The sequence below is a fragment of the Pleurodeles waltl genome, chromosome 9 (genome assembly GCF_031143425.1).
Source record: "Pleurodeles waltl isolate 20211129_DDA chromosome 9, aPleWal1.hap1.20221129, whole genome shotgun sequence".
Classification (NCBI taxonomy): Eukaryota; Metazoa; Chordata; class Amphibia; order Caudata; family Salamandridae; genus Pleurodeles; species Pleurodeles waltl.
In genome coordinates, this window is record NC_090448.1 from 784,754,250 (window position 1) to 784,779,002 (window position 24,753).

Sequence of the window (24,753 nt, forward strand, 5' to 3'; positions counted from 1 at the left end):
CTCGTTGATCCATCCAGACCAATGCGGCTCTATGCCCGCTAGGAGCACCAGGCGACTGACCGTGGCCCTGGCCAATCGGGCCCTTCTGACTTCTTCTTTGGCGCTCCTCCTCTTAGACTTCGAGAAGGCATTCGACACAGTGGACTGGTCCTACCTTCAGCGAGTGCTGTTGAAAGCCGGGCTCGGGCCATGATTCTGAGCACTGGTGGGACTCTTATACTCTAGTTCAAAGGCCCGGTAAACGGGGCGGTGTCAGACCAATTTTCTATCCGCCGGGGAACACGCCAGGGATGTCCCCTGTCCCCGCTCCTTTTTTGCACTGGTGATGGAATTGCTCGCGAAGCTAATGAGAGAAGACCCCTTGGTTGACGGCTGGTCATGGCCTACTGGGAGGGAAGACCGCATTGCGTTATACGCAGACAATGTACTCTTGTTCCTAGCGAACCCGGCCAGCAGTGGTCCTTGAGTGATGCAACTGTTGGGGCTGTTCGCTGAGGCCTCCGGCTTGATAATTAATCCAGGTAAGTCTCTATTGATTCCACCTTGCCCTGCCAGGGAATGCTATGACTGGCAAAGCGCCATTCCGATCTGACGCAACAGCTTCAGGTACCTGGGAGTGCAAATAGCATTGTTGCCTGAGCTGGCGTTGAGCCACTAACCCGGAGAGTCAAGGAGGACCTCCAGAGATGGCGGTCTCTGCCCCTCAACGTTCTGGGCCGGATAGCGCTCTATAAAATGATGGTACTTCCCTGGTTCCTCTATTTGCTCCGGAACTTCCCTTACCACATCCCCAGGCGATGGTTCAGGAAAATGGAGACTGTCGCACGTCAGTTCCTATGGCACAATTCCCGCCCCCGGCTGGCGTTTCGCTCCAGTCAGGACGATGTGTACGAGGGTGATCTGGGGATGTCCAACCTCTACCTTTACCACCTTGCAATGCAATGCATCTGCTAGTAATTAATGACTGGTTGGGGAGGGCTGGTCGGACCCTGCCTATCAGCTAGAACTCTTGACAATGGGTTTCCCCGGTTTGTTTGGGATGCTGTATGGTGACCCCCTGCCGCGTAAAGTCCAGGAGGTGACGAGAGTGGTGCTGATGGGGTGGAGGGCTGCGCAGCGAGCGTCAGGGTGGTGGCGCTTTCTCACTCAACACACTCCACTGTGGCAGGAATCCTGGGTAGGAGATGTCTCGGAAGGGTTTAATAAATGGGACCTCATTTGTATATCGCTGCTCGCCGACATCTGGGTGGGACATCTGGGCGGGATCCCACATGCGGTCCTTCCAGGAGCTTCAGCAGCAGTTTTCACTCGCTCGCACCCAATTCCATAAATATCTGCAACTCCATCATGCACTACAACTACATGTTCAAACAGGGATGGTCCTCCCTGAGGTCAGTCCTGTCGAGGCCAAGACGCTGGTCATAAACGCAGCACAGACACTTGACAGGCTCCGAGACCGGTGGGAACAATGGGTGGGTCCAATATAAGACGAGGACTGGAGGGATGCCTTGATGGCCCCGAGGACACTGACCATGGCCTCCCGTCTCCGGGTGGTGCAGACCTACTTTCTCCATACGGCTTATCTTACTCCTGACAAGTTACATAGAATGGGCCTCCGGCCCCAAGCTGACTGTCCACAATGTGCAGGCCCTGATGCAGACTTCTTCCATATGGTGTGGACTTGCCCCCACATTGCATCCCACTGGCAGGCGGTGGTGACAGAGATCGCTAGAGTCTTGCAGGCGGAGGTGGAACTTGCCCTGGTGCAAATCCAATTGGGAGTCCTTAAGGGGGTGGGTTCCAGCAGAGCAGACCGGGCCTTTGTCGGAATGGCCTGTTTAGTGGCCAAGAGGGACATCGCAGCGATCTGGAAAGCAGAGTCAGCTCCTGCGGTAGCGAAATGGCGCAAGGGAGTTGACTTGTGCGCTCAGCAAGAAAAACTTGTTTATGAAGCAAGGGGCTGTCCCGCTAAACACAGTAGGGTATGGGGAAAGTGGATGGAGACCTGGGGAGAACGGACTGCTGATCTGTATTGATGCAAGTTTGTAGTGTGCTCTGTCCTAAACTTCAATGGCGGTTCTTGAGCGTATGCCTCTGCTTTATTTTTTAGACTTGAGCAGTGCTCAGTCCGCACAATGCTATTGCGACCTGTTGGGTTTTATGTTGCTATATAAAACTAATAAAAATGTTTATAAAAAAAAAAACATATTTAGATGCATCCCACGATACTTAAAAAGCCACATTAAAGAGAAGTCAAAAACTACATGTAACTTTGTGGCATCATTCCACCAAAGTTATTGTCACAAATCGAACGTTATTCCCCTCCTCTAATAGACTTGTGCACCAAAAAAAAACTTCATGTTGGAGCATTTAAACCAACAGTGATTGAAAACATGCACAAACAAAATTAGCAAAAACAAAAAATTAACTCCACTTAAAAAGATACAAGTGAGATTTTTGTAAAAATCATAATAGTTACAAACCAATCCGCAGTGCGACTGAAATCTGACAAAAGAGTTAATTTTAATTTGTGGGGTGATTTCCCATAGCATTCCTGCAACTACAGCCATATGTATTGTTTCTTCACAAACCCTCCTCATTTAGAGCTGTTATTGAATGGGAATTCAGGGCATTACAAGGATTTTTCACAAAGATACATAGAGAGAACATGACGTCCTCCGGTCACAAAATAAGGACTGTCCTATTTCCAAATAGTTAATTTGTGAAAAGGTCAGTCTTCTTTGGATACCTGATTGTGATTTCTGGCAATCCCAGTTAGTGTCAATAGACTTTAATTAAAATGACAGGGCATAAGGCTATACGCAAGAAGAGAAATCCGTCATTCAGTCACTAGCCTATTTCCCACAGGAGGCCATTCATTGAGAAAGAAGAAATAATTAAAATCAAAATGGAGCTTCCACAAAAGATCCACATACTTTGACTGCCTTTTAAAAACCATCTTACATTAACTCTTACTAATAGAGCAATTACTAGATCGGTCTGACTTGCAAAATCAAACCCTGTAACCACATTGCAAAGGCAGCTTCTTCCCAGATCTCCAACTTCACTGAATTAAAAAAAAAACATTTGACAGACAGAAACAATTCAGATCAGGATAGAGCTTGAAATCAGCATTAATGGCTATCTGGGATGCCCTCGTGAACAATGTGGAGTCCAAAGGAGTCGGAACAATACTCATTGTGAATCTATAATCAGCATTCAACTCTCTGGACCACCAACTGCAAGTACAAAGAGTACACAACATGCAAGACGGGGTCCTGACCTGGACAAAGTTTCACCTCTAGCAGAGAGACCTGCATGCTGACATTTACCACAGTGTTCCCCAAGGATTCACAACTCCTCTTTAATGCATTCTATTCCCGCTTCTTCGTCTACTCATCTTACATGCCTACCTACTAAAATGTCCTTTGATTCTCAGATCGTCCTAAAACCTAAACAACCCTCTGACCTTAAGACCGCCAGCCTCAGTGAATGCTTTTCATGGTGAAGAACCTTAGTTTGATAACGGACGTCAACTTCCCAAGTTAACAAAGTGAGCCAAGACGCTTTTTCATGATAAGAACACTATTATATTCTCTTACTTAGCCTGTCACATAGAATTCAGGCTTCAATTGCCTTTAGGGTCGGCACATCTTCCAACCAAACAACTAACAGGCAAGCTACAATAAATTGACACTGAAGCAGCCAGACAATTCCTAAACCTGAGAACACAGGACACTATAATCTAGGTTTTCAAAGTTCTAGACTAGCTACCAATACCAAATTAACCTTACACCAATCACTCTGTATCACATATTGGGTGATCTATAATACAAGACCTATGTTCTTGCAACTGAAACTCAAACTGTACAGACATAAAAGACCTTAAGTCCAAAATGGGTCTGCTTCTGCCCATCCCCTATTAAAAAAAAAACTATTGGGATGAGCTCCATCTCTATTCATAATTACACGCGATGGTATACTCCCAGAGAGAGAAAAGAGTCACCAATAGCCACCTAGAATTTATGAAAGCAGTAAAGACCTAATGTTCCCATAAACATTATTCAACAACATGTCTAACTACAAGTACACTCTGGTTTGAACAAACAGCTCACAAAACTATCCATCATATTTAATTCTCATTTTCTCCAACCCAAACACTGCTACCTCCAACTACACCGAGTCAGGAGCACATTTCCAGGTCTAACACACAACACCAAAACCCATCATCCCTCACAGCCGATACCTCTACCAACACCCACTTCTGACCATACTCAACAAACAAAGGAGATACATACTCATATTTTCCATGCAATCTGTGTTAAAATGTGAGTATCATAGCGTTGCCATATAATTAATGAGGATTTCATAGCCTCGGCTATAGATCAATCCCTAGTCAAACGCTATTTGACTGCAATAAAATCCCTGATAACCAACACAGTATCCTTCTCACAGCACCTATAAACAACATTGTCTACACAGCCCAATCTCTACTGCAGACATTCATGTCCAAGTGTAAGTAGCGCTGGGACTGATTGAAACAACACAGTATCTAACATTCTCTACACTAAACAAGCAACTAAAAACCATAAATCTGTGAATCCTTTTGATGCCAAGGGACATGGTGAATATTAAGTAGAAACTAGAGTCTAATTCAAGGGCGTACAACATAACTGGTCCATAATAGGTCTAGAATGGCCATATCCATACCATATTTTCTTCCTATCTATGTAAGGCAAATTTACATAATTTCAATCTACATTGAGCTTAATTATGTAGTCAGTGGCTATCCTGACAACCTCTAACTCAATTTACTTATATACTACTTCATTTATTTCATAACACTGTGTCCCTTGTATTTCAAAACAAGAAGGCAAACATTTTCAGTTTGTTTTCAGACTGTATTCCCTACATCCTTTTTATTTACAAACACCTGCAATGTGTTTTTGAAAATTATATTCGACTTTTTTTTACAGTACTTTTAGTTAATAATAGAAAGAATGTGGAGTTTTGTAGCACATTTTATGTTTGGATCTCCCATTTAATTATATTCCTACAAATTTAAATGTGGCAAAGCAGTTTTAGCATTTTCTACAGCGCTCTACAGAACTCTGGTGCACTCAGCGCTGTTGCTCCATTTTATAAACCGCAGAAATGAAATAAACAAACTAAAATAAAGGGTAATAACTAAATCCCTTGAAGATTTTGCACATGAATGAAGGCAACAACGTATAATTAACTTTAAGTGTATACAATTATTATTGTTTTTCTCAAAATGAAACGTCTCATTTAGCGGAGTGATTAAGCAAAACCATTTATGGGGATATTCTTTACTCCTTAAAAGTAAGATGTAAAATAAGAAAACATAAATTTTGTAACAAAGGTTTTCTTTTACGATTTGCAAAGTCCCAAGTTTTGTTTGAGGCTGATTGGACCAGCTATTTTCAAGCAGATGCTAAAACAATTTCCCACCGGAAATGTCCTGGCATTCCCTTGAAGCTATTTAGCTCTGTTGTTGTAGGAGTGCTGGCAAAACGCACCCTTACAATAAAAAGCAGAAAGTAACTCAAATGAGACATAAACAAGTTATTTCGAAGTGCTGCACTACAGTATCTCCAATCTCCCACAATCAGCAAAAATCGAAGAAGAAGGAAGAACTGCAACTTCACGGTGACGTTAGGGAACACACCTACTGCATAACAGGTTGTCGGAATTCTGCATAAAGAAAGAAGCAGAGTCAATGATAATGGATATAAGAGACTTCTGAAACTGTGGAAGCATAGAGACAAGTGCCTCTAAGTAGCCCTAATGGAATTTACTTGATCAGTAAGAGGCACATGCAGATCTAGAACATAATATTTTCTCTTTATGGTTATAGAGATGCACATAGATATTCTCAAAAAGATGTGACTTGTTGAGTCCCTCAAAGAGTGACCCTCCAACTCTGTTCAATGTGCCTATATAGTCCCTGGGTAGCATCATCAAGCGGTATCACTAGTATTCTAACTACACCTAGATCGTACTCTACCCAAAGACATAAAGTAGCAGCTATAAGTGACCAAGAAATATACAACTTTCTGGCTCCTGTAATAGGGTTTATCAAGGAGTTCCTTCTATTAGAACAGAGCAACATCATAAGCATTGTTGGGCAGAAATATAATCCCAAATCGAAAGTTAGGCATGTGCCTGGACAACATTGACCTTATGACCGATATGAGGGTATGTTTGAGTGTGTCTTTCCTTTCTTAAGCTGACACCTTAAATAATGCATCCCCCTCCAAGTCGTCTTGTGGATATAGTAGCTGTCCCCTGTTGCACCACGAAGCAGACGTATTAAGTAGTGTGGTTTCTCCAATTTATGTCTCAGAGTACAGGCAGAGTTAATCCAAATATATTCATTCCTACAGACTGAAGCACCTAAAAGTGACTTATCACCAAGAAACTGCAGCACACCTTCCATATGAGGGAGTTTCTATCTCTTGCCCATCTTCTTTTTCAACTTATTTTTTCAACTTAGTAGTTATCTTGGTGCAAACCAAAAATGAGATATATTTGTACTTCATAATGCTGCTTATGCAACGTGTAAGCGTAGTTGGTGAGATAACTGTTGGCTTAAATGGCATTTAGCCTATATGTTCACCTTTGTGGCAACAGAGTACATTAATAAAGCTTACCTGCCATAAGGAAAACGTTGTTGGAGGTGCCTTGGGGGTATTTAGAATCCTGTCTAAGTTAGAGCTTTGTGGTCTTCAGGAACTTCTCCACGAGGAGCTATTCGGCCACCAGTTAGTTTCACAAGGCAACACCACCCAAACACTGGAAGGTATGCAATTAACAACAATGTAAAAAAAAAAAAAGTAATTCTACAAGGTACCATGACTGGTGCCCTTTCTTGATCCAGAATTAGATCATCAAAGTAGCAAGCAGATCCTGCAAGGGTACACTACTGACCAGGGGTGAGAAGTTCTCTCTGTTGTTAGAAGGAAATACTGTTTTATGGAGGATAGCATTGCAAGAGGATGACAGTGAGTGGCGTAGCAAGCGTGTGAGGGATTTAATGCCTGCAAGAAAAATTGGCCTCCACCCACTTGTTTGGTAATAAAAATGAAGACAGCTATAACTGGGGCGCACTAGCCCCTTCAGACCTTTGGGAGCCAGTGCCACTCTACCTGCTGCACTATTGATAGCTACCTCCTTGGTGACAGTTTAGCCTTTAGCCTCCGCCTAAGGCTTATTGAAAACCAAAGGAAAACTTTCACGTTGTTCGAACTGCGAATATCACTGCAATTGACTTGCAAGACACGAACTGGATTGGAAGAGAAGTGCCAGTTCAGTGCCTGACTGAAAGCTAGAGGCACATAATGCCAGTGATTGGAAACTCCGCGTTAGGGTCAGTGCCCCTCGAGCCGCTGCCATCCATGAGTTTTGCTGGTGCTAGATTTAACGGTGCGGCATGTCATCCATCCTCTGATGTGTAATGGGACTGTCACTCAAAACTCTGACTGCAGCAGCACAGGGCAGGGCGAGGACTCAACAGTCTGTGAAATAATACACTGCGAACAGGCTGTAATGCAGAGCACAGCAAAAGGGTTTCTGCCATTGGCCAAATACAGGGAAAGCCTGTCAGCTGTCCAAGAGAAGACCAATGACAAAAGTTTTTAGTGTAGACCTAATGGGTATATGGGCTGTCCCAAAGGCAGCTGGTGGTTTGTAGAGAAACCTCATCACAGAATAAGGCAGGTGAGGCCCGCTAATGAAGGGGTATTCTCTTTTATTGACCTAGATGTACCACTTCGAACAAGTGATCCTCTAGATAAGAAAAGAGAATGACTAGGGGTGGAGGGATAGGAAGAGAGGCAGTTGATAGTTAATTATAACAAATAACCAAAAAGTAAAAACATATTTTCCTGATGCAACTCTATTGGAATCCATAATTACTGGTTAGAAAGGGACCACTTCGAGCTGTGTTTGACACTAAATTAAGCATTGTGTGTAAGCACCCACTCATGGTTATGGCCGATTTGAACCTTCATCTTGGTCAAACTGTAAAGCCTGTTGTGGCTACATATATGGACCTTTTTTAGTATGTTTGACCTAAACTCGGGCCTCTTCTTTGGACTCATACTTATGGCCACTGACTCGGTATTGTGGGATCTAGCTCCCCTGACAGACAACTTTGTTATCCTTTTCCACTTCTCTGGACAGATCAGCGTGGGGTTCCTTTTCGACGAAAGGCAATAGGTGGTAAGAGCGGGGACACAGTACCTGACACATTTAGGAAGGACTCAGGCCACTTGAGATTTAAGAGGAAGCGTAAGACTTGGCACTTTTCCTGAATGTATTGTGGTTACGGATAGTTGCAGCTGAGAATTTGTTTATGATTTGTTCTAGCACCACATACCCCACTGGGGTGACAGTTGCACTTTATAAAACAAATAAAAATAAACAGTTCATGATCATACTAAAAAGGCCTAATAGTCAGTAGCCTTCTGAGTACATATGCATGTTGAGATATTTGTAGGGCGCCAATGGAAAGCTGAAGATGTTCGGGCTTTCAACCGAGTAGTTCTAGGGCTAGGAGTGAAGAGCTTGGTCTTATTAACCGTGGTGTTCAATTGTGAGTAAGACATAGAAGGATTACACAGAATGAGCTGTAAGAATATCTGGGACACATTCGAATATTTCAGTAATTTTACTGTCAGTAATAGCCCAAGGTATGAAATGCAATGTGGAAGACTAGTTTTTTAATACAGTTACCACAAACCTTATGGATGTTTATGTTAGACTTCTGTTCGTTATTCAGTGGACGCTTGGCAGCTATGCATCCTTACTCCGAGGCCCGGTTCTGCCTGTGCAAATTTTTAACACTGAATTTTAAGTCTCGTAAACAGATGCTGGTTATTTGTAAGCTGACTCCTGAATTGTTAGACGCAAAGATATGATTATTTCTCTGTTTTCTCTGTTGGTCTTTCTACTTGTTCAAAAATATATTCTTACTTGGTTGCTCACCTATAATCGATTCCTAATAGGAGATAATTCCTTCTTAATCTTCAAGTATAAATGCAAAAAGGTGGCAGGAATAAAACTTAATTTTTTTCAAAGAAGACAGACATAGCTACGAAGTAACTAAGTTACACTCCATAAGATCACCTTTGTCTAATTGTCTTGGTTTTTCGCAGAACCTTCCCTAAAGCTACACTTTGTGGTTAGAGAATTGCAGGAGGGTGTAATGACAACATATGGATGTCTCCTTCAGAGAGTCAAAATTGCAGACTCCCATAGCCAGTACTGAAAATGGATTTGGTGAGCATGAGCTTTCGCGGATGAGACATGATTCAGTGAGCAGGAGCTATCTCGGTGGGATGCGGAGGTACTGTAGCCTGTCAGAATTGAACTTCCTCAAGAGACGTAAGCATTGTTCAGCAATCCTATTTCATCATGTATACAAACAAAGCCTGCCAGGGCACGCTTTTCAATTCCATCAAGACAATTCTTACTGCAGCGCTCAAAACTTAAATGTATGTACGTTTGGACCAAAATTAATGAGTGAACGGAGGCGCTGAATTGTGCCTTTCACCATCTTATCTCGAGGTACTGTTAATCCCCTAAGCAGGCAGGCTGCCTGAAATCTCCCCCGCCTTGCACAGCTACAATCTGCCTTTGTTGGTGCAGTCAGCTGGCATACAGCAGAACACTCTGTTTTCTTCCCAATTAATCTGCAACCTTGGCCCAAAAGTTGCTTCAATCGGACTAGTGTCAAGGTAAGTTCCTTACACAGTTGTAGTCAACAAGTAGGTTTATTCACATCGAGTCTACATTAGGACACCAGTCACAGGTAACTAACTCTTCAGGCAACATCCATCCACCATCGCAGGCTACATTCCACCCAGAGCATGATGGCTCTAGCCCTGACAAGCCCGACACTCTGACATAACTCATGCCGGTAGAGGTTAACAACTAACTAAACAACATAACAGTTAGCCAAGGAGACACCAACGCCTTCTCAGGGGGACTACAATAAAAACTGGCTGCAGATGTCCTGGAGTATTTCAGAATATTAACACACCAGAAGCTGTTTAAGCACTGCAGAGTGCCACAGGTTCCTTGACTAATCCTGATTAATCTTGACTCCAGATTAGTTGTGATATATATTGACACGGACAGCAAGCTACTATATCAAATTTAGGAAGTCGAGACCACGGGTGTCGCAAGGATCTCTACTAAAAGAGGTCATTCTTTTTCACAGGCGAGCAATCCTCCTTCTCAAGTAGGGCAATCTGAACAACTGCACTAGAGTCTGGTCTTGGGATCTGTCAATAGTGAGGTACAGCGTGCAACCAACAATTTATGGCGGCAAAACAATGCAATACAAGCAAAAAAACAATACAAAACAAAAACATGGCACAGAAGAACAGCACAACATGATGAAACAGTGCAACAGCAAACTCCACAACCAAACAATACAACAAAACAGTACAAATCAACACAACAGTAACAGTACACTCAATCAACCACATATTCGCCTCCACACCATTTGACTTGCATTAAGTGGACTTCTACTATTCAATATTATACCACACTATACAGTGTAAACATTTTATCATTTAAAATGTACTTAGTATGGTTTCATGTATGAAATATGTACAGCACGTTTACGGTACATTGTGAATCAGTATGGACACCTCAAGAGGTTACACTGCTCATGCAGGCCTCAGCCTGTGTTCTTCAGCTATATTGAGACTGTCGCATTCCTCTGGGTAAATATTCAAATGATATGTATCTCAGCTGTCCTATGTGTGAACCCTAAGCATTTCCCTAGGTCCTAGAAAGTTTCATTAACAGTCACATGTCAGTCAATAGTCCGGTTCTCAGTCACTGGTACATAGCAGCTTTTGGGAAACATAGCAGTTAAGGCATCAAGCAGTCACCCTAAAAACATAAAAACCAAATCAACATATGAGCAAGGCATAATAACATTAACAATATAGAACAAACAACACAACACAGAACTACACAATAACGGAACAACGTAACACCACAATAAAAAAAAAAAAAAAAAACACAAACGACACCAAAAGTCATCTGGTTTCAGTGCGTGAGGAATAGCAAGAGCACAGTGCTAAAGTGATGCAGTGAAAATAAGGGGGAGCCGCCAGTTCTGCTGAGTCTGTGGCGACAGTGATAACTTGGCTGGAAGGGTGCCATCATTCCCAAATAACATCATCAAAGGCCTGGCTGCGCGCCTGGGCAGGTTGTCAGTGAAGGCTGAGAGCTATCCAAACCATTCCGGGCATTTCAGCCCAGAAGGGCCGCTGCGCTTACTGTGCTCCCAGAGGGATCGGCAGTCCCACACACCTTTCCACCTGCTACTCGCTCAGTTATCCACTCAGAAGGGGCTGAAGTTTCCAGAGCTGAGTCACGCATTTGTTATCTATTTTTCATACTTCTATAGCGCATAGTCACCGAAGGTACAGATGCGCTTTACACAGTAAGAGTAAATGTGCCACTGGGCCTGACATAGACAATGAGAGGTAATAAGAACGATACCGAGGATCACATATATGACCCGTTAGGAGGAGGGACAGGAGAAGGTTAGAGGGCGTAACATTATTAATGGGAGGGAGTAAAGTGCACAAGAACGTCTGGAGAGGCGGTTGACGGGGTAGTAGGGAGAGGTAGGGAGGGAAGTGAAAGGCGAGGATGAATGAAGGGGACGGTTCATGACCACTAGACCAGTCAGTGCGGTAAGGTTCTGAGTGATCCGTTAGGGACATGCCTGATGGAAAATGACCATGGAGTTGTGTTCTCAGCAGCGAACAAGTCAGCACTGTTCCCTTCGACAAAGATGGAACCTTCAATGTCCAATGGGAATGTCAGTGACAGTGTTTTGTTGCCTGCTTTTCTTGGTATGTCTTCCTTCCCTTGCTTCTCCCTCTATGGGTGCCCTTAGGGGAGGAAGGTGCAGTAACACTGGAAGCTGAGACTTTCCTGGAGGACTTGCTGTTTCTCTCCTTTTCTGGCTCCGGACGTCTGGTAACTTCTCTCAAAGCCTAGTGCCTCTTTGTTTTTATAACGTTTTTTTTTTTACATTTTGAAGGAGAAGCCACACTTCTTGACAAGTGAGGCTCAGAGACAGACCACATGCCCCTATGAGGGTCAGGAGCATCTTTTTCTCTTCCATAAAAAGGGCACTTAATAAATGATGAAATCAGTGCAGGAAAAGAACGGCACCAAATGATTCCTAGCGCTGAAAGATATCAAGAAAAGTAAAAAAAAAAAACTGCACGTTTTCAGAAACATTTTACACAAATATTGAAGAAACACCCAGTCCTGCAAGCGGGGAAAAACTGACTCTGTGAGGCAAAGTGCCAGTAAAATGCATCGTGGTATTGGAAGCTCCGGACCCAAAAAGGCACAGGTTGTCTTTTTATCTCTCTAAATGCAAAGCGTAGCGGACTGCTTGTTCCCTCAAAATAGAGTGGTTAGGCAGGGTATTGTGTTATAGGTGCTGCAATGTAGTTCTGAGAAAATGTTGTGTTCTCTTAACAATCTAAAATTCACAAAACATTGCAAATATCAAACTTTTGAGTGTGAATTTCTGCACTTGCTTATGATGGACTCTTCACCTTCTCTCTGGATATCACATTGAAAGGGTTCTGGGTCCCCCAATGCAGACGCAAATTATTCTAACGTGTATAGCTAGCAATGTAGTTGTAACAATGCAGAACTTGATAAGGCTTGTCCAGGGAAAAATATGACCCTGATATTATTACCTCTAACATGGTTACCACATGACCTTGCTTTCTCACTTCTCAGTAGCTGTTATCAGACAAATGTAATACTGTGATTCTACAACTATTTCCTGCTTAGTTGTGGATTTGGCACACTGGTAGTGTAATTTAGCATTTGCTTTCAACAAAAAAAATGTTTTTAGCCACTGGCGGCCTTTATGGTGCAGGACAAGCCGCACTTGATCAGTGCTCTTCTCCTAAGGCAGACTAGCAGAGAAAGGGTTCAGGAAGGTTCCTCAGTGGCCCTTTAGGCATGTCCGACTTTTTAGCAAGTAGTGTTCAGACTAGCCCATTAAAAAATACTGCCAGGCCATGTGCTGCATAATTTGCCTTTTCTTGCTGTATAATTAAGTCTCCCTGTTTTCTGTTTTTACTAATTTTTACAGTTAAATACAGACAGAAATCGTTGTGTCTCCTGTTTGTATTTATTTTAAAAAGCAGAAAAATACTTCTTTTGAGTGACTCTCCTTACTGTGATTAAACAATTTCAGGCCAATAGATGTACTTATTAGCAGCATGGGGAGTTACAAAGCTGAATGTGATTTGCTTAAATTACTGTATATCTCAACATGTATTTGTGTTTTTATGCTATTTTGTCATGTGGGTTTATTATTTACTAATTTTGATGGCGCAATGTGCTAAAACCTGTCAGGCATCAAGGTATGAGTGCATTTTTATCCGTTTAAATAAACGCGGAAGTATACAAGTTATCACTTCACAAAACACAAAATAAATAAGATACATACAAAATAAGATCGCCCAAAAATAAATATGGATAAATTCAGATGGCAATGTTAAAAAAAAAAAAAAAAAAACATAAAAAAACTGGGAGCCCTATGCAAAATCTAATAAACTCTGCTGCGTTATTTGGTCCACCATTGCACATAATTCCAGTAGATTGGCTGCATTGAATGTACCATAATGTGGGAACCATAAAAAATTCTCACTAGCCCAGAGATAAAATACAGTTTTACACAATGGAGAACAGCAGGACACAGCATCCCAGAGACAAGCAAGTCCCAACCAACGGACATCCAGGATGAAGTGAGGCTGAGGCGAGAGCTTCATTCTTTACCGAGAGACCAGAACAAAAGTGGGGGATTGTGACAGCAAATTGAAATTAACATTCCCCATTCCCGGGAGGAGGTGAAATCTCCATCTTCGCCAAAGAGTCATAAAAGACTTTTGCAACAGCGCCTGATAAGAAGGAGGAAAGGGAAGAGGGGAGGGTGGCGGGATGGAAGGGATAAGGTGGAGAAGGGGGGGTAATTCTCCTGGAGATTAGTCATGGCTTCCTCTCGGCGGACAGCAGCGCAGCTTCTATCTTTGAATTCCATCTGTTCATACAAAAATGAGAAGGCTCAGTTCGACTGCTTTAATCCATTCTAACATGTAAAAGACAACACTGCCATCCAAGCGTGTCATTTCTAGGAGGGTTGTAGCGGGGTCTGTGGGGGTGACCATGCAAAATAGCCCGTAGTGAGGAAAGTATAGGGCACAGCAAGAGTGCACAAAGACCGCAGCCAGTTCTTGAACCCTATTCCTACAACCTACACTTAACATAACCTTCATTTGCCCTTACTCAGGGATTTGAGCTCTCTTGGACCACTGTACAGGTCTTGTGGGCTCATACCACTTACACGGTCAATGCATTTGCAATATCCTTGGGTGTTGAGCTCTCTTGCACCACTGTACATATCGGGCCCTCTGACATCACTCCTACCACCAATGTGCTCAGGCCTACGTTTACAAGAAAATGATGTAACGTGACTCTGCACCAAAGTTTCATTTTCAAAATGTATGGATGCGCCGTAATAACAACAATACGGTGCACCCCTTTGTTTCCACCTGCGCCGGTGCTGAATTTTCTGCCGAGCGCCAAAGCAGCCACCCTTGCGCCATAGTGCAAGGATGGCTGCGCTGCTAGGGGGGAGATTGTTTTTGTGCAGGAAGATATACCTTTTGCTCACACATAGAAAGAGCAAAAAACAAGGAAAAATGAAAGCATTTCTCCTCGTTGTACTATGCTAACGCCACCCATGGGGTGGCATTAGATTTTGGCTCTGCCTCAGGCTTACGAAAACTCTTAAATCTGGGGTAGCGTCAAATTGCAATGATGTTGCTGCAGAATGCCCCCAGCAACACCCATTGCCCGCCCCTTCCACGCAAAGTGCTGCGGGTGAAGGGGCCGTATTTCCAAGGTGATCGTAAGCCGCAAAAAGTGGCTTAAATCCACCTTTTAAATACAGCACAGAGCATAGCGACACCGGAGCATCACTAGAAGTAATGCTCCTGTGGTGATAGGGCTTGTACATCTGGCCCTAAAAGTGCCCCTGGCAGCAACCTCTCATACACATTCATCCATGTCTATCCATCTCACACCAATTCTACTATCTACTTACATACATTATGCAGCATAATGTGGCACATTTTGTGATAGTATCAGCGCATTTTTTGTCATTTTTACATGCTAACAATGTCTGGACAAAAGTTTCACCTGATTAGTACTAGTTTAGCATCCAAGTATTGCAGTTTACAACTGAAGGGTTATAAGTCACCCTTCGTGAAATACCTCTGCTGCATAGCAACATATGTTGCAGCAATTTAGGTAATTTTTTATTAATTTGAGCTAGAAACATTTTTTTGTTAAAATCTGCATATTATGCAGCATATGATGGATTACATGTCAAGTGCGGCAAATCTGCAAAAAAAAGCTGTGGCTGCAGAATTGCATAATCCCAGTAGCCCGGGCTACAGCCAGCATTCTAACATTAAAGCTCATACTATGCTCCCCTTCAACACACTGCACCAAGTACTCTTCTACTCAGTGCTTAATTTGTCAATTTAAATAAAAACGTGCCGGTGCCCAAAGCCCTCTTCTTAAACACGCGTCTGCTGCAATTAAACTTGTGAATACAGAGTACTGAGGCAGCGTAATCCTGAAGCCATCTTGGGCCTCTTCAGCCCATTTACAGCCACTCTCTGCCCCTTCAGCTCACTCTTGCAGCTTTCAGCTTTTTCCCATTGTGACACTTTTTTATTTTTCTCTTCCTCTGTCTTTCCCATGTGTCTTTTGCTCGCAGTAAATGTTTGAGGCAGAACAAGAGGTGCCGGCCCTCAAAAATAAGTGCCAGTGCTCCGCACTGGAAACAACAGGCACAAATTAAGCTCTGCTTCTACCTCTCCTACCAGCACTCTTACACTACTCCCTCGTGTTCAGTTCTCCTTGGACATTCTCCATAACCAACCTTTTACTGCTCTTAGAGCACCCCAAATAATTGTTTTTTCATATTATCATGCATTGGAGGAACAAAAACGAATGCAGCATTGTTTAATTCCAGGTGCTTATATTTATGTTCTGAAGTTCAAGCCAGCAAAGTTCTGGCACAAATTAAGTCCTGAGGTGGGCATGCTACACAGCGCCAAAGGCTTTTCAGCAATCAAGCACAGTCAGCAAAACTCCTGAACCGTTATCCATCATCTTCACTGCTTAATCTCAGAATTCAGTTATTTGGCCCCATCACAGCTGTGAGACCTTCGATTTGTGCTTAAGATGAGATTGAATCAGTGATGATACCCCCCCAAGAAAGTTGGGCAAGTCTATTCAAGGGATGCAGTGATCGGCATTCAGTCACATCTTCTGAAACACTGACTGTCGACTTCCATCATGTTATCAATGTTGAGTGGCCAGAGACTGTAGACAGACCTGGCACAATTCCTCAAGCTGTTGAGTAATCTGCAGGCCCCATACATGGTGGAGAAATTAGGTTTCTTTTAACATCAGTAGAGCTGTCTCAGCTCTTCTCCTCGGTCTGAAATGCAGCAGCTGATCCAACAAGACGAAAAAGTCACTTACATGCAATATCAATCTTTCTGGTGGATATTTGGTCTACCTGCAGATTACTCACCTGTAAAATAATCCCAGGTGTCAAACTGAATCCAAACTCTTCAAAGCTCTCACGTCGCTGGTGGGGGATGCTGGCTTTGTATTGAGGCCGGAAGTGACCTCAGATAATATCACTGAAGCCATACAGCCCCCAGAGTGAAGCAACAATGTCAGTTTCCATCTTTTTTTCCACGCATTTTAGGCAAGAGGATGGCTTGACATCATTTGATAAGGGCAGTGCCAAAATAAAGGTATGTTTGTCATCTTATTAACTTTCACTATAACTATCCATCAACAGGGAGACAAGTGGGTCGGTGAGGAATCCAGAGGTAAATAGAGTATAAATCCCAAAGAGCATTACTGCAAGTAAGTAATTTAGCTTCTCGTGGATACTTCTACCTGCAGATTTATCACATGTGGAATAGATTCCATTGGCATACCAGCCTAGAGGAAGGGTTGAGGGAAGGTTATACCAGGAAATCCTAAAAGACAAATCTGGCAAAAAAGACCATCCCTATACTCCTCAGAATCCAGGCAGCAATGTTTGGCAAATGTGTGTGGATGCCCATTTGGCTGCCTTACATATCTCTGCAATTGAAACTTCTCTTTCAAGGGCAGAAGTGGTGGCCTTGGCCCTGATAAAGCGAGCCCTGACTCCGTCTGGAGGTTATTTCTTGGCCAGTGCTTAATATATCTTAGTACAGAGGAGGACTCACCTTGAAAGAGCCCTTTTCTGCACTGCCTTGTCTTTCATGGCACTACAGTACCTTGCGAAGGGGCGGTCACCCCGTTGTGCGTCCTTGGCAAGGTCCAGGTAGTAGATGACTACCACCTTAGCATTCAATCTATGAAACCCCTCTCCTTCCTCTGTGGGAAGGAGCAGAGAATAGAAGATCAGAAGGGCGTTGGACTGACTCAGATGGAATGGAGTCACCACCATAGGCAGAAAAGCAGCCCCAGTTCTCAACACCATCTTGTCGGGGTAAAATAATTTAGAAGGTGGACTGGAAGGAAGAGATTACAACTCGTTCACGGGCTGAAGTTATCTCTACTAGAAAAACAGTTTTCAAGGTCAATATTCTTCAGGGAAAACTATACAGGTGCTAAAATGGAGTCCCCATTAGAAAAGTTAACACCAAATTAAGGTCCCACTGGGGAACACCAAATGGGGTTGGAATGTACAGATGTTACTCCTTCAGAAAATACATCACAATGCGGGATTTGAAGAGGGATGGGTGGTCAGACAGACATAAGAACACAGACAATGCTACTAAAAAACACTTGACAGCACCAATCGCACAAACCCATTGTACAAGGGAAAGTGCAAATAGTAGAACCTGGGATAACTTGGTCTGAAAAGGGTTTGCATTGTTATCCATGCAACAAAGTTACTCCATCTGCCAGAGTAAGCTGATTTTGTAGAGGAGCATCACATCGAAAGAATGACACGAACAACACCTGTGGCAGCTGAAAGGAACTCAGATGCCCTCTCTTAGTCTTTAGTCATATCAGTGGAGTCCTTGGAGACCGGGGTGCAGTACCGTCCCTTCCAACTGGAAGAGAAGGTCAGGTCTGAATGGCTGCTTTAGCTGGGGATGTGTGGAGAAGCACAGAAGGTGTGCATACTAAATCCTCCTTAGCCGTTCCGTGGTGATGAGAATGACTTTACTAAGGTCTTGGTGCATCTTTCTCAGAACCCCTGGACTCAAGGATATGGGTGAAAATGCCTAGTGCAGCGGAAAATTCAATTTCAACAAAAATGTGTCCCTTTATTGCTCTCCACCCTTGCTACGCGATGGCACACAACTGCAGGTATTAAGTATTGTCCTGTGAGGGTGAAAAGATCCTGCTGAGAATTGCCCCTCTGGGTGAAGATGTCTTTGATATCCTCCAACAGAAGTCGCCACTCGTGATCAGTAAGATAAAACCGAATAAGGCTGCTAGCTCTGACATTCAAAGACCCTATTAGGTGATTGGTGGTCAACCAAATTGCTTGTTGGTGTGCCCTAGACCAGAGTCTCAACACCTTCATAAAAAGGTGGTGAGTTGCTACTCCCCCTTACGCACTAAATTGCCATTGTGTTGTCCATCAAGACCTGGATGGACCAACCTTGGATGGAGGGGAAAAGGCCTTTAGCGCCAGCCAAATCACCCTCCATTCCAACAGTTTGATGTAAAGAACCTGTTCTTCTGGAGACCAGATGCCTTTAATCTCCAAATCCTCCAGGTCAGCTCCCCACCCTACGGTTGAGGCATCAGTTACTACTGTAGTCACGGTCAGAGAGGGAGTGAAGGACATCCCGCAGCTGAGGTTCATCTTGTTCCCCGTACCAAGTCACTTTCACCGCAGGGCAGGGGGAGATTACTATAGAGTCCAACCAGTCTCCTCTGTATTATAGAGTGTCTGTGGAGGTAGCATTGCAGGGCCTTCATGTGCTAAAGTGCGTTTGTGACTATAAGAATGCTGGAAGTGAGGATCAGATCTAGGAAAATAAGGACCTTGAGGAAGAGAATTCCTATGTCTTGTTGAAAGGATTGGACCATTTCCTGGATTTCAGTGATCCTCTGAGGTGAAGGAAAGACACTGAGAAGGGTGGTGTCCAGTACTGACCCTATGTACTGGAGTCATTGGCAGGGGCTCTGGTGAGATTTGAGCTACCAGGCTTTGATCAGCTAGTCATCCATGTATGGGAAAATGAGCATGCCTGACCACCTGAGGCCAGCTGCAACTACTACCTTCACCTTAGTGAAGACTCAAGTTGCCAATGTTAAGTCATAAACAAGTACTGCAAACTAGTAATGCGTAGAACCCACCACAAAGCACAAATACTTCAGATGCAACTCTAGGATGGGGATGAGGAAATATGCATTATGCAGATCGAAGTCTACAGCATCCTCTACCAGCAACACATGGGCTATGGTCAGCATCTTGAACTTCTCCTTTTTGAGGAAGAAGTTCATTGTCAAGAGGTTCAGGACAGGGTGTAGACCAGCGTTATTCTTGAGCAGAAAGCGCAAACAGAAGTAGCATCCTTGTTCTTTTACCTTCTCTGGCATAACTCCTGCTCCTTTCTGCAGGAGTATTCACTTTTCTTGCTGCAGTCTGATGGAATAGACTGGAGTAGGGGAGGAAGTCAGGGGTGGGTTTGTGGGTGAAGCCTGAAGGAAGGGAGGGATCTGATCTCTTTCCATTACCTGAAGCACCTACTGGTCTAAAGTAATGGCTTTTCAGGCCAGCAGGAAAGAGAACACTCACTCTCGCCCAGGCTCCAAACATGGTTGAGGTACATATCTAAGACTGCTTTCCAGGGGCCAGGTGAGGCAGAGACTGTGGCTCTTACCTGTGCACTACCCTAAAATGGGTGGACCAGCAGATTTTGAGGCTGTTACATCTCTGGCTGACAAGTTTGTCTCTGCCAAAAAGAGAGACCCATTGCGAATCATGGAGATTTTGAGGCATTTTTTATCTTTGGCTGACAACCTTGTCTCTGCGGAAAGGAGAAACCTATGATGAATCCCTGAAACGGGCAAATCTGCCTTTAGCTTCTATCGGAGTAAGGCTGCTGTAACCTGATAGAATGTGCAGTTGCCTTGATGCTTTACATCTTTCCAGGGCATCATCTGCTTCTTCTCCAATTAGACAAGATTTATTACAAGGCCGGTCCATCAAATTTGATTTCACTTATGTCAAAAAGCCTGAGGCCTGAGACTGGTGTGGCATGTGACAGAGATAAAGTACCCATGGCTCTTGCCTCAGAATCTGTCATATCGAGGCCAGGCTTGATGATATGGCTAGAAACATTCTTCTTCTCATTCAGGACCTTTTGAAAATGTGTCAACAAGTCTTCTGGAACACGAGGCACTATCAGTTGAGCCATGTTCCGCAGTTAGTGTTGAAACAGGCTAAAAGGCAATTAGTGTTCAACAATTTCAGAGTCATGCTGCCAACTCAGATCTTCTTCCCCCATGCTTTTAACCTCTTGGTTCTCTACCCAAAGGGACTGAGCAAAAAATGCTGTGTATCTTTCCTGATGAGCAGCATGTCTGAATTACCAAGCTCCCTGGGGAAGGGTACACTAAGGGAAATGATGGGTCACCTGGAGTGGGGCAATAGATTCTGACCACAAGGCACTACAAATGCAGAAGACAACTCCTCCCAGGGTACTAGGGTGGATTCCAACAAGGCCTTATTAAGGGGCTGCAACAGCTACAATGAGGGATTCGTTGGTATCAAAACCTCTGTGAGGACCTTCCTCTTGATATCTACCAAAGGTAGTTGTCGGTCCAAAGTCTCAGGTGCTTTTATTATGACAGATTGTAGTGATAGATCCTATAAGGAAGTTCAGCAAGAAATTCAGTGAGCAACTCTGGCTAGGAACGCAGGTCGCTGGCAGGGGAAAGGCTGAGGAAAATAATTTTCCAACCCAGTTGTTGTTCTGGGGGCACAGGTTCAAGGGGTTAGAGTCTGATCCAAAGACATTGTGTATCTTTCGCCTATAATCTTTTTCTCAAATAAGCCCGTGTGCCTCTCTCCTGCACCTCTTTTGAGGAGGAGGCTCTGAGGGTGGAGGAAGAGGTTGGTTGGGTGTGATGCTGATGGGAGAACCACGTAGCTGTGCGCTGCTGTGATGATTGGGCAGGTATTGGTCCTAGAAATCCTGCACCATATGACGCCATTAGCAGGACCATGGGGAGGCCAAAAGGTGTTCCTGGCCCAGGTGGTATGCCTGATGGGTGAGAGGCCCGGCGGAAATGTCAAACATTGCATTAAGGAACGCAGCTGGGTCTATACCAGGTGCTGTGAACTCAGGAAATAATGGCATCGGTGCTGGCAAGTCCGGCATCTGTGGCTGATGGATCTGGCAAGAAGGAAGATGGCTCCAAGTACTGCTCAGTGTACAGGGATGGAGCAGCCTGAAGCTGCATCAGAAAGCTCTACCACAACTAATTCTTTCTCGGACGGGGAGGATTTTGTGGGAGCTCGGGTCACTTGGAAGACTTGCCTCTTCTAGAGCATTTATTGTGCTTCATATGCTTCTTCCTTTTTGTCCCTGAGGAATGCAAGGAAGGAGATTTGGAATGAGGTGCTGAATGTCAATGTATTCACTGGTCCTCAAGGGCGGGGCAATAAAAAACTTGGCCTCCCTTTCCACGATGACCTTCTCAATGTATATTGTGCACATGTTGCAGGAACGAGGAACGTGGTGTAATCCTACGCACCATAAGCATATGGAGTGTGGATCCATGATGAACATCTGTCCTTTGCAATCCTTACATGGTTTAAAGCCTGAATGTTATGGAGTCGACGTAGCACTGCACTAGAGTATGAAATGTCTGCATGGAAAACTTCTAAAGCTCAGGAGAGAGTGAGCTCTGAATCTGCATCGAAGACACAGAAAAAAGGGAACTGATGTTGTTGCACCACGATGGGCGCTATGTTACTTTGTTGACAGCATCTGACTACACTTAAGATGTCGATATGAACCCACTCTTATTGCTGAGTAAAGACCTTTGAAGTTTCAGGATCCATTCTGATGCCTGGGATTATTCTGCAGGTGGGGAATCTTCAAGAAGAGGTATCTGTCCAAACCTATGATTTTCTATAAATTGCTGTTACTAGAAAGTAACCAAATTGTCCATCTGTCCAAACCTATGATTTTCTATAAATTGCTGTTACTAGAAAGTAACCAAATTGGCCGAGAACTTGTACAGGAATAGTGAGATTGGTATTGACCACAATAATGAGCTTTGCAGCCATTAAGGAGCAGGAAAGTACTATACCAATGTCACAGTGCATTATACATCCTCCCCACTAGTAAACCCACATACACAAACACACACACACATATGCACACACACCACACACACAAACACGCTCAACCCTATACTTACAGTAAAGAACCCTATATTTCAGCCTGTGGTATTTGTTTCTAGAGTTGTTCCCTTTATTCTACTTGTCAGGAAGCATTGGGCAGACTCTCCTTTACTCAGGAGATTGTGATGCTGTTCAAATTGTAATTACCCACACACAGCAATCCCAAAAAAATGATGCAATTTCTTACCGTCACATCCCCTCTCAACCTGGCCCACTCTGTGCAGGGCGTCTGCCATCAGATCTGGTAGACGGCCATTGAGGTCCACAGAGGCCAAGCACCCTTGGAAGCCATCCCGGGAGGCCACCAACTTGGGCAGTGTATTGAACATATTCTTGCTGAGGCCTCCGATGTACAGTTCCCCTGAAACGAGAGTCAGAAAAGGCTTTATTAAAAATGGTTCAAGGTGAAAGTGGGATTTGAGGAAGGAGAAAGCATGGAGACAGAGTTAACATCACATAGCTTGGGTTCTCAGACAAATCTAAGTACATAGGACTCTGTGTTTCCAGTATTGGGCTTTTATTTCACAAACCAAAGTCAAATAGATTCACTTGAGGTGAACCAATAATCCAACCCACAAAACGAATTAACTTGTTGAAACAAATCCTATGCCTTAAGCACGGAGCACCTAATGGTACACCTGATCTGGAAAGCTAACCTCTAGTGGTAGAGAAGGTTGCACACAATCTGGGGTGAATCATATTTATTCTCACCCATGATTCTAACTACACTCCCATACCAACCCTAGACCCCACCACTAACAAATCAATAATGTGTGTTTGGAATAGGAAAACCCTTATGTCATAAATAATAACTAATAAACAAATGAAGGTGCTATTCCTGTAAGAAGACCAATGGAAAAGAGGGTCGGACACATCAGAATTTCAGGGGAGTCCCTGTACTCATGAATTGGTGCCCTCAAACACCCAGTGGGTGTCATGCTTCATCATAGGGCAAGCTCCCCGTCCGTCCAGCATTTCAATGCCTGATGGGCCTCACAAGAGAGCACTTTCTCTGAGATCTTTTTAATATTGCCGTAATAATGGTCTAGTGTGTGAGGATGTGTTCTGTGCAGGGCGGTATCAGTGTGAGAAAAATTAAAAGTGTGTTAAAACTGTCTAAGGGATACCTAGTAAATCTTTAATGTCATGGTCCCCTTGGCAGGGTTAAAAAAGAAGTAAGGTGCTACACTCCAGAGGTAATATACTGAGATAGCCTTTTAATGTAAGGTCAGTGAGGTCAACATGCTTCGGCACCCCTTGGTCCAGCCAGATCCCTCAAGCTTCTTCAAGAATGGAAATCCCTACCCTTCACCCAAAAGAATATGTAGTTATGGGTGTTCCCTAACAGATACAAATTCCTCTCTATGTTATAATCCACTCCTAGAAGAAAAAAAATAGAACAAATGGACAAAAGTCGATCTGATTGTCACCTCAAAAGGTATGTAGGTAGACACTTTTTGTAATGCAGGGGAGATCTGAAGTGTCACCCCAAACATTTTGCCTTCCTCCTCCTCTTTTTCCAACCTTGTGTTTGTTGGCTTTAGGACTCTGGGCACTTCATCGCTGCTAATCAGTGCTAATGTGCATGTGCTTTCTCTCTAAAACATGGTAACATTGGCTCATACCTGATTGGCATTTGTAATATACCTATAGATCCCTAGTAAGGTGCACTAGATGTTCCCAGGGCCTGTAGATTAAATGCTACTAGTGGGTCTGCAGTACTGATTGTGCCACCCACATAAGTAATCCCCTAACCATGTCTCAGGTCTGCCACTGCAAGGCCTAGGTGTGCAGTTTTACTGCCACTTCAACTTGGCATTTAAAATTACTTGACAAGCCTTAAAACTCCCCTTTTTCTACATCTACATCACCCCTAAGGTAGGCCCTAGGGAACCTGTAGGGCAGGGTTCTGTGAAAGAAAAAGGTAGGACAGGTACTTATGTGTTTTACATGTCCTCGCAAAGCCTCACCGCGCAGCTGCCAGCCTCACCAGACTCAACACTGCGTGGTGCAAAGCTTCGCCCCCGCAGTTGCCAGCCCATCAGAACCTACGGACAGTGACACCAAGCCCTGCAAAGCCTCGCCACACAGTTCCCCAGGATCGATGCAAAGAGACGCAAACCCTGCAAAGCCTCAACGCTAACCTCCCCAGAATCAATGCAAAGTGATGCCAAGCCCCACAAAGCCTCACCGCAGAGATT

The 24,753-nt window shown here is 43.9% G+C and overlaps 1 protein-coding gene across 11 annotated transcripts in view; it reads right to left on the reverse strand.

Moving 5' to 3' along the window:
- Positions 1 to 24,753, reverse strand: part of NRXN2 (neurexin 2) — a 1,698,261-nt gene that overhangs the window by 581,036 nt on the left and 1,092,472 nt on the right. For all 11 annotated transcript variants that reach the window (XM_069207993.1, XM_069207988.1, XM_069207998.1 and 8 more), the window contains one exon: positions 22,740 to 22,913. In XM_069207993.1, coding sequence (XP_069064094.1) covers positions 22,740 to 22,913 — 174 coding nt within the window. The remainder of the gene's footprint in view (positions 1 to 22,739; positions 22,914 to 24,753) is intronic.